Source organism: Micromesistius poutassou, assembly GCF_964030765.1.
Source record: "Micromesistius poutassou genome assembly, chromosome: 18".
Taxonomy (NCBI): domain Eukaryota; kingdom Metazoa; phylum Chordata; class Actinopteri; order Gadiformes; family Gadidae; genus Micromesistius; species Micromesistius poutassou.
In genome coordinates, this window is record NC_140288.1 from 3,972,818 (window position 1) to 3,982,590 (window position 9,773).

The 9,773-nt window shown below is 46.0% G+C and overlaps 2 protein-coding genes across 2 annotated transcripts in view; both read left to right on the forward strand.

The window, feature by feature from the left end:
* The window catches only part of entpd2b (ectonucleoside triphosphate diphosphohydrolase 2b), a 12,282-nt gene extending 4,734 nt beyond the window's left edge, over positions 1–7,548 (forward strand). The window contains exons 3-9 of the mRNA XM_084483390.1: positions 292–442; positions 2,506–2,665; positions 3,115–3,342; positions 3,836–4,111; positions 4,490–4,609; positions 5,222–5,356; positions 5,659–7,548. Coding sequence (XP_084339516.1) covers positions 292–442; positions 2,506–2,665; positions 3,115–3,342; positions 3,836–4,111; positions 4,490–4,609; positions 5,222–5,356; positions 5,659–5,880 — 1,292 coding nt within the window. The 3' untranslated portion in view covers positions 5,881–7,548. The remainder of the gene's footprint in view (positions 1–291; positions 443–2,505; positions 2,666–3,114; positions 3,343–3,835; positions 4,112–4,489; positions 4,610–5,221; positions 5,357–5,658) is intronic.
* Positions 7,549–7,848: 300 nt separating this feature from the next.
* phpt1 (phosphohistidine phosphatase 1) lies at positions 7,849–9,759 on the forward strand. The gene is made up of 3 exons (XM_084483392.1): positions 7,849–8,190; positions 8,466–8,593; positions 9,263–9,759. The coding sequence occupies exons 1-3, from the start codon at positions 8,025–8,027 to the stop codon at positions 9,353–9,355; spliced, it is 387 nt and encodes a 128-aa protein (XP_084339518.1). The 5' UTR covers positions 7,849–8,024; the 3' UTR covers positions 9,356–9,759.
* The last annotated feature ends 14 nt before the right edge of the window (positions 9,760–9,773 follow it).

Here is a 9,773-nt window from a genome sequence, read left to right on the forward strand (position 1 = left end):
AGGTGTATGTGTTGTTTATAAGCACAACTTCTGATTACAGATGACTGAGTCTAGTTCAAAAGGCTGCATCTATCAACGTAAACCTGTTTTCTGAGTGCCTTGGTCGTGTTTGTATCACACATGGGTGATTGCAGGTCCTTCACGGTTTTCTGCTGTGGTCGTTAAGTGCCAGGGCATGCCCTGCGTATAATATCACAACGTCAAACAAACCCGTCAGCTTTATCCCCCCAAGGACAAGTCTGTTGTCGGTGTTGTTGGTGTAATCCGAGGGTGTGTTCCCCACCTGTTCAGGAAGCGGGATTTCCAGTTATATGGGCCAATCAGGCGCAGCAGGGCGGAGCCTGGAGAGCTGTCTGGACAAGGCGGTGACGTACATCCCTAAAGCAAGGCATCACCTCACTCCCATCTACCTGGGAGCCACCGCGGGCATGAGGCTGCTGACGTGAGTGTGTGTGTGTGTGTGTGTGTGTGTGTGTGTGTGTGTGTGTGTGTGTGTGTGTGTGTGTTTGAGAGGTTTGTGTGTGTGTGTGTGTGTGTGTGTGTTTGAGAGGTTTGTGTGTGTGTGTGTGTGTGTGTGTGTGTGTGTGTGTGTGTGTGTGTGTGTGTGTTTTAGAGGGTTGTGTGTGTGTGTGTGTGTGTGTGTGTGTGTTTGAGAGGTTTGTGTGTGTGTGTGTGTGTGTGTGTGTGTGTGTGTGTGTGTGTTTGAGAGGTTTGTGTGTGTGTGTGTGTGTGTGTGTGTGTGTGTTTGAGAGGTTTGTGTGTGTGTGTGTGTGTGTGTTTGAGAGGTTTGTATGTGTGTGTGCTTATTCACTAAAAACCAAAACCCCCTTGGACAACCCATCGATTCTGAAGAATCAAAAGAATCAAAATCAAACTACTATTTATGGATGAACCCTGTCTCATGACGAGTGCCTCGCTGATGACGGTTGAAGGTCCACTTTCGGTTGGCTCAATGATTCCCTCTCGTTGTCTGAAGAGTTAAACTAAAGAACAAACTTGTTTTGTATCATTCATATGAGAAACACTATAATATTAAAGTATAAAGTCCCCCTTCTTTTATATTTTAAATGCTTTTTGCTTCACTGGCTGACGGTGGAATTAATTCACCTTCTTGTATTCAGTAGTCTTTGTTGGTTTTAATATGAAAGTCCCTTTATGTCTGGGGTAAGGCTTATTACCGGTTGAGTAATAACTGTTACACAACTTGCCTGTCTGCCTTTGCTAGTCATTTAACCCGCCGTTGCCCCTTGCGGTGGTGATGGTGGTGATGGGGTTGGTGGTGGTGGTGTGGGTGTAAGCATTGGATCCAGACGAATAGGAAAAGAGAATGTGGAAGTGAGAGTTCCGCTGTGGTTCCTGGTTGCCATAGCGATGCGGCACAACGGTACAAACGGTCACGGAAGGTCAATAAAAAAAGAGAAAAGAAACTTAAACCTGCACTATCTTAACTTTTTATACTTCAGCTATTTACTCCGTCGAGCGGTATCTGAACTAGATAGTAAATCCAGAATAAAATGGGCATGTGGGAATATCTCGGACCACAGTCATTTAAGCAATGGTGAACGGTCCATGTCAGCTGGGAATGGAGCACATGCTCAGGCGACCGACGACCGAATTTCCATTTGAGTATTTTCTTTTTCAAAAGAAAAATCTCAACAAACATTATTTGTTTTTAAAACATGACATTTGTGGAGTTTTCTCAGATAATTTCATTTTCGAAAAACAATGAATGTCGCCAGGTTTTTGACCTCTCAGTGAACCATCTTTGAACTGCTGACTGACCGCTGCCTGGTGCTCAGGGTTTCACAATCAGTATGCCCCCATATCGAAACTGCTCGCCGCTGCGTCTGAGCTAAAGCCAGATATAACTCGTTTTAGAGCTATTAGGGGTGTAACGATACACCAAAGTCACGATTCGGTACGTACCGCGGTTTTAAAGTCACGGTTCGGTATGTTTTTCGGTATAGCAGTTTTTATTATTTGATTTTTATTAAACAATTTGATTTTGAAAACACAATAAAGTCCAGGACTTATTTCCATTGTGGTCCTCAACACTAAACATCAGGACAAGACAAGACAAGACACTCACAGAGTGTGTGATAATCAATAAAAACTTTATTCGGTACGTACTGAAATGAAACGTGCATCGAACCGTTAGCGGAAAATTCCGGTACGACTACGCGTATCGTTACACCTCTAATAGCTATAACTGTTGCTACGACTGAGGCCACTAGAGGCTTCAGAACTCACATAGTGCAGGTTTAAAGTTCGAGGATTCTACACGGTTACACCACTCAATAAATTCAAACACGCAACATTTAAGCTTTTCAAAAAAGAAGTCACAGGGGAAAATCCACTGTCTCCTAGAGATAAGCCTGCTTCAGACGAACGGCTTAAAGTAGGCAAACAGTTGAATATTGCATTGGAAAACGTCCGTCCATGTGCATGTCACTCTCGAGATTACACACTGAGCTGCCACTGTTGTGTTTTATCATTTCCTCACAGTCTCACACACCCCAACGCCTCCGCGCAGATACTGAAGGAAGTCGGCCAAAAGATTCAGTCGTACCCTTTCAGCTACCACGGCGCGGCCATCCTAAGCGGCCAGGCGGAGGGCGCCTACGGCTGGGTCACCGTCAACTATCTCCTAGAGAACCTGATCAAGGTATGAGGAAAGGCGGCTTGGAAACCCTTTAGGAGTTATTTGGTGTTTTTTTCTCTTTTTTTTTTTTGTCTTATTCTGTGATGAAGCAGTTCTGTCCGGTGGCCGTGTGTGCACTGTTACTCAAAAAAAACACTATATTGAGATTCAAAATACTTAAAAAGTAAATTGCATAGAAAATAAAATATAAAAATGTATATTCTGTGCTTTTGTTTTTACAAAAAAATAGAAATGTGATTTTCTATTCTATATTGAATTTCTTCCACACATGAGGCTAACAGGGAGGGTCAGGGCGTGTTGCTCATGGACACAGGTAGACTCTGACCAACGGGGATCGAACCCAGCACCTTTTGTCTTGCTTGTCAAAAACAAACAAAACAAGACAATGTAATAAAGCGACCCAGTCTGAACAACCTGCGATTCATCACTATCCTCCTCTCCTGCTCCGACAGTACGGTTTCGTGGGCCGCTGGTTGAGCCCCGACCGAGCCACGGTGGGGGCCCTGGACCTGGGCGGGGCCTCCACCCAGATCACCTTCCTGACGGAGCAGAGGCTGGAGGACAAGCGCGACGTGATGCAGCTCCGTCTGTACGGCCGCGACTACACCCTGTACACGCACAGCTTCCTGTGCTACGGCCGCGACCAGGCGCTCAAGATGCTGCTGGCTCACCTCATCAAGGTACTGAGCGCCGCCGCCGCCGCCGACGTCAAGGTCAAGAGGCACACGCACGCCTCACATCACGGGTTGTGTTAAAGTCCAGACAATAAATATTATATTATTATTATGATGATTCATTATTTCTCTCCATCTTGCCTTCGTGCTTTTGATGCCTTTCTCTCTCCCTCTCTTTCTCCCTCTCTCTCTCTCTCTCTGTCTCTCTCTCTCTCTCACCCTCTCTGTCTCTCTCTCTCTCTCCCTCTCTCTCTCTCTGTCTCTCCCTCTCTCTCTCTCTCTCTCTCTCTCTCCGTCCCTCTGTCTCTCCGTCCCTCTGTCTCTCTCTCTCTCTCTCTCTCTCTCTCTCTCACCCTCTCTCCCTCTCTCTCTCACCCTCTCTCCCTCTCTCCCTCTCTCTCTCACCCTCTCTCTCTCTCTCTCTCTCTCACCCTCTCTCTCTCCCTCTCTCTCTCTCACCCTCTCTCTCCCTCTCTCTCTCCCTCTCTCCCTCTCTCAGTCTCAGTCGTACGGCCAGTCTGGGGAGGTGTCCCACCCCTGCTACCCCACTGGCTACGAGGTAACCATGAAGACGAGCCGGGTGTTTGACTCCCCCTGTACGCTGAGCCGTCGGCCGGTCCCCGACCGGGCCCTGCCGGACGTCCTGGTGAGGGGGACGGGCCGCTACGACCAGTGCCTGGGCAACGTCTCCCAGATCTTCAGCTTCAGCACCTGCCCCTTCTCCAAGTGCTCCTTCAACCAGGTGTTCCAGCCCAACGTCACCGGGAACTTCATGGTAGGGCTGCCTTGGATATACCTGGAAAGAGGTCATAATCACGATTATTTTTGGGTCGATATTGAAGTCACGATTGTTCAAACGATTGTTTTTGAGTTTGAGAACATGAGACACAGAATTTCCCTCCAAAAAACACATTGTAACCGAGAACTTTGACATTTCCCCTTACACAAAATGTTCAAATAGAAAATGTTCGAAAATATGATGATACAAATATGTATCCAGCTGTTCTGCAATTTCTATAAAACATATAATGAATTAAAAAAAAATATATATAATAATAATAATAATCGTTTCAACTCGATTATATTAGTTTGGAGATCGCTTGACCCAAGCTTTCACCACTAACTCCAGTGTTGCCTCCCCACTACCTCCCAGGCCTTCTCTGCGTTCTACTACACTCACTCCTTCCTGGAGAGAACCACGGGGATCTCCGTCTCCAGCCCCTCAGAGCTGGAGGAAGCCGCCAAGGCAATCTGTGGGATGACTTTCGATGAGGTACCTGTCACCTCAGTGTCCTTCATGTTGCCGACCCTCTCCTCTCTGGCGTTGGAGAGGCATGTACATGAGTGTATGCCGATGAGTGTATGCATAACCCGTTGTGTATTTATGGCACCATGTCCACACATATGAGCAGAATCAGTCAATCAATGTAGACACCGTAGGGGTTTGTGTCAAGCAGGAGAAAGTTTAGATTTTTTCAGATAAATGTCAATCAATTTAAGTGATATTTGAGTAAATTATTATGTAAATGAGGCTCATTTACATAATAATTGTATTGGCTCATTTAATGAGCCAATATGAGCCAATTTCAACAATCGATCCATTTGTGACATCACAGTGCCGCAGTGTCCTTCCCAACATTGCTGGAAGGAGTTGATTGTTGGACGGTATCACCTGGTTGGTGAACTGGAGTTCATCTGTTCCACCACATGTGAAGCCATCCATTTGTGATGTCACAAAGGGATCGATTTCAAAAATTCCTTTGATGAGCAGATCGGCGGAAGGCATTTAGACCGCAGACATTGGAGCAGAACCTTTAGGAGTGGGGATTGAACATTCTTACCCACCAGTGGACTATCCCGCCCCCCCCCCCGCCCCCCTCTCTAGCTGGAGCGCCTGGCCCCGGACCAGAAGTCCCGGCTGCAGCAGTACTGTGCCACCGCGTCCTTCATCAGGGTGCTGATGCTACGGGGCTACGGCTTCGACCGCATGTCCTTCCACCACGTCTCCTTCCAGAAGAAAGTAGGAAAAAAAAAAAAAAAAAAACGTTTATCTAGTATTTCATCTTTTTCTTGCATCCTCAAAGAGCATGATGGTGCCCTGGAATACTTGAATGTTACTCTCTGACTTAATCCAAACCGAACGTAATCAGTTCAAATGCGATCTAATCTGATTTAATCTAACGTTCTATGATATAATTAGCCTTCGTGGCATCCCTTTGAGTCTGACGCGATAGCCAATGTAATCTCGTCTCGTGTGATAACCATGTGGTGGTAGCATACTGAGTGCCGGTCTGTTTCCTCTCCCCCCCCCCCCCCCCCCAGGCAGGGGACACCTCGGTGGGCTGGGCTCTGGGCTACATGCTCTCCCTGAGCAGCCTCCTGCCCGCAGAGGCCGCACCCGTCATGAAGTCCCTGACCCACAGGGCCTGGGCGGGGCTGCTCGCCCTCTTCGTACTCCTCCTCGTCGTGGCGCTCGTGGTCACCCTGGTCAAGGCCATGGCTTTACTGAGGAAGAGAAGAGGAGGAGGCGAGGGCAGCATCTAGTCGCTTTCACAGTAAAAGCCCCCCCCCCCCCCCCCCCCCGTGTGCTTAGACTAAAAAATTAAATTAGATTTTTTTCTCGCGCACTCGTGTCGCTATGCCAACCGCCCACACACATCGCCTGTGACTATACGGTGCCCTGTCTGAGTCGTAGTGTTGGACAGTGGCCAGCCTATGCGAAGACGCCAATTTAGATTTTGTTCTAAGCAACACAGGGGGGGTCTCAGGAGCACTGCGTAGAAGTGTGCTTTTTTTTGTCCTGTCCGGATTGAAGTCAAACGTATTCATGACCCCCTTGTTTCATCAGCAGGTACTGAATGTAGTCGTTTGTGACATTCGGGAAGTGGGCGTGTCCACCCGGATGCGTACGTCTGTCCGTGACACGTCCGGGTGGATGCTCTCACTCTTCGTGATGTCACAAGAGGACGCATCTTGAAGTGCTGCTTCATCACAACTTTTGATGCAATAGGAGGAGGCCTTAAAGAATGTTTTTGTTTTGTTTTTTGTTATGTACTGCTGTAAACCGATTCTAAAATGATCACGCTATAGACACTGCCACATCCCTTTGGGACACATGGTGTAAGGGCGCACTCACACGAGGCCGTCTGTACCGTTGCCCGAGTACGTTTGCCCCACTGAAGTCTAGATCGTTTGGCTAGTGTGAGCACACCATCCGTACTCAAGTACAGTTCAATTCCGTGGCCTCGGTTCACTTCTGAGAGGTGTGCTCAGGCCACGGTACGGATGCTAATGAGCCGACACGCGCACACGCACGGATACGCAACCTATATGTACAAGAGGCAACCGTACTCAGGCCCAGTTGAGATTGCCTAGTGGCTAGGCAATTGACTAGGCAATCTCAACTGTGCAATCGTACAGTGCAATCGTACTTGAGTACGGTACAGGGAAACTTTGCCCAGTGTGAGTGCGCCCTAAGGGGTGACGTAAAGCCAGCTGGTTGCTGTCTGGGTCCTGTATGAACCTGTTGGGGTTTATTTCACCAGTATGACCGGCTCGCTGTACACTAACCCACTTAGGAAGTGACTTGTAAGTCGCTTTGGATAAAAGCGTCTGCCAAAAGCCTTTAATGTAAATGTGAATGGCTAGTACCAAGGTGTTCATTCATTTGACACCAAATATAACAACGAAAAAATGTTAATTGTTAAATGTTAAATGTTTAAAATGATTTTATTGCTTCTGTGAATAAAAGATTGTCTGTTAGATTCGGTGGTTGGATATAGCCACGGTCTGCTATTCGGAAATAACAGACTGCAGAATACCGTGATTGACCAATCACAATCGAGTATTCATCAAAGTCGTGTAATAATATATAAAATATATATTTTTTAAATACACTTGTACAGTTGCGAGTGGCACATTTACATTTCATCACATGACAAATGTGTTTGCATGGTATTTTTATAAACTTCAAAGCAGGCTGACAGCCACAGAAGCCTCTATGATATAGAATAGACTTGTTTATTTTAGTTTATTCTTTCTTTTTATTCAACAGAAACACTGAATAATTGTGATCTGACTGAGAATTTGACATTTTAATGAGCAATAGGCCTACATATTTCTATAAGACTTCTTATCTTTATTTTTTCACGTTTCTTTTATATATAAGTTCTTTATATAATTTACAAAATAAAACGTTTCAGTGTACAAATCAAATGAGGGGGGGGGGGTTAATCACCATAAGAAATTAATCTTTTTGTATAGACATGTTTGTACAGACAGGCCTACAATAAACATGTATTTGCATTCCACATTAATTTTTGTGTCCTAAAATGTACATTTATATGCTGTCTCACTCTGTATTTTGTACCTTTATTACAAATTAAATAGTCATCGTTAACGACTTGCATGGGGTTCATGACAGATAGATAAAACTACAGCGGCCACAATCCAGTTGTTAACGGAAGTGTGCAACTCTAAACATGACCGACTGGGCAACCGCCGGATGTAAACGTTGTGCGTGTGTGTGTGCTACATCAGCACATCCCTGGTCCATCCCAGCAATAGAGCTACATTTGATCACAAATTGGCACCCTAAAATTAGATACACACGTTGTCATTACATTTAGCTAGTGATACTTGCTCAACGTTGTGTACTCATCCCTGAACACCGAACCCACACCGTGAATATGTGCACTCAAACGAAGGCTGCTGCGCTCATGGCCAATATCCCCCAAGCTGAAATCGATCCGACGGGAGTCTTCAAATACGTCCTGATTCGAGTCCACAGTAAAGAAGAAGGAGACGATTCGGAGATAGACATCGTGAGGGGATACTCTTGGGCCGAGTACCACGGTAAGCCAGTGCCTTAGTCATTTTGAAGTGTTTTAGACTGCAGAAAAAATGTCCCTCAGTCATCCCCCACACCCCTACTTAATGTGATAGTCTGTGTCAATAACCAGGTAACATATTCCAAAGATGACATCTACATGCAATGCCTCACCTATTCGCTTAGTCGGATTGTAGAAGCCAATGTCCAACTGTGTCTGTAGACACTAATTCTACACTATATATAATATAGTACCATGACTAACTATAATCATACAACAACGTATACATCATCATTTCAGCTGACATCTATGACAAGGTGTCTGAAAAGCTGGAAAAGGGGGGCTTGCTGGACTGTGAGTGCGTCGGGGGAGGAAGGATCAAACACGAACCTGCTGCCAAGAAGATCCACATCTACGGCTACTCCATGGTATAAGCTCCCTTCACGACTCTTATTTAACACGTCTTCATAAAGGATTCATTATCTTCAGAATCATACATTTAATTGAAACCTGACTCATGCCACTACTTCACTGCAGTCATCACTTGTGGAAAAAAAACGTGAGGAAAAAAAAAAAGATGTAAGATAATACCCACCACTGCGAAGCACTTGCTTACTATTTACCAATTAGCCGACGTTTCAATCAAAATTGATGCTTTTCACCAATGGGCCGGTAGGGGTTTGTCCTATTGCTCAAGGATGCATGGAAATTGGGGATTTAACCCAGTACCTGGGGGTCAAACACCCTAACCACTACGATATCCCCCTTGCATTCCCCTTGTAATTCCCCTTGCCCGTTATTTTAAAGTACTTTATTTATTCAGTCTCCTTCACACCACTTCCTCTCCACCCCTGACCTAGTCTGTGTTGAAGCCCCGGGGCTGAAGCGGCCATCCACATTTCCCCCCCACCCCCATGGTGGGTTCTCTGCGGACCACATCTTTAGAAATAAGATCCCTTTGTTGAGTAATGGATGTGGTGCCGGCTGAACAAGTATCCACTTCTAATGTGTCTCGACAAACTACAAAAAAACCTTGCTTCATGGGGGTGCCCCCCCCCCGCCCCCTCTCATCCATGCCTCTGTCTGATTGGTTGCAGGGTTTTGGCCGAGCGAACCATTCCGTTTCCATGGAGAAGCTGAAGGTCCGGTACCCGCTGTACGAGGTGACCTGGGACAACGAGGGCTACTGACGACCTCTGGCCTCACCTCAGGGAGGTGACCTCTGCTTAACGCCACCGTAGACGTCTGCCCTCCCGACCGCCTCGGGGGAAACTAAAACCGCTCAGAGTGGAGAGAGTCGAAGGGAGAGTTTTGATGTCTCTTCTCGACGTCTTTGTCTGAGATTCCCAAGGGCGCACTCGCAAGGCACCGCCGGCCTGGTGTCTGTTCATTTAAATGTATGGAGTACGTTTACATTTCAGTCATGACGAGTGTAAAATAACCATTTTTGAGTTGGAACATCTATCATTTTAATGCTATGATTGTTTTATTTCAGGAACATGGTTTTGGTAAGACTAATCTCTTTAATATACCTCTAAAAGAAGCACTGATGCAGACTTTATTGTGTTGTAAGATGGGATAATAAAAATGCTTTTTTGAATAACTGTC

What these genes read in the sequence shown, in the direction of transcription:
- phpt1 (XM_084483392.1), top strand. Translation starts at nt 8,025, where the DNA reads ATGTGCACTCAAACGAAGGCTGCTGCGCTCATGGCCAATATCCCCCAA. An exon ending in CTCTTGGGCCGAGTACCACG is followed by an intron (nt 8,191 to 8,465) that starts GTAAGCCAGTGC and finishes TCATCATTTCAG; the next exon opens with CTGACATCTATGACAAGGTG. An exon ending in ACATCTACGGCTACTCCATG is followed by an intron (nt 8,594 to 9,262) that starts GTATAAGCTCCC and finishes GATTGGTTGCAG; the next exon opens with GGTTTTGGCCGAGCGAACCA.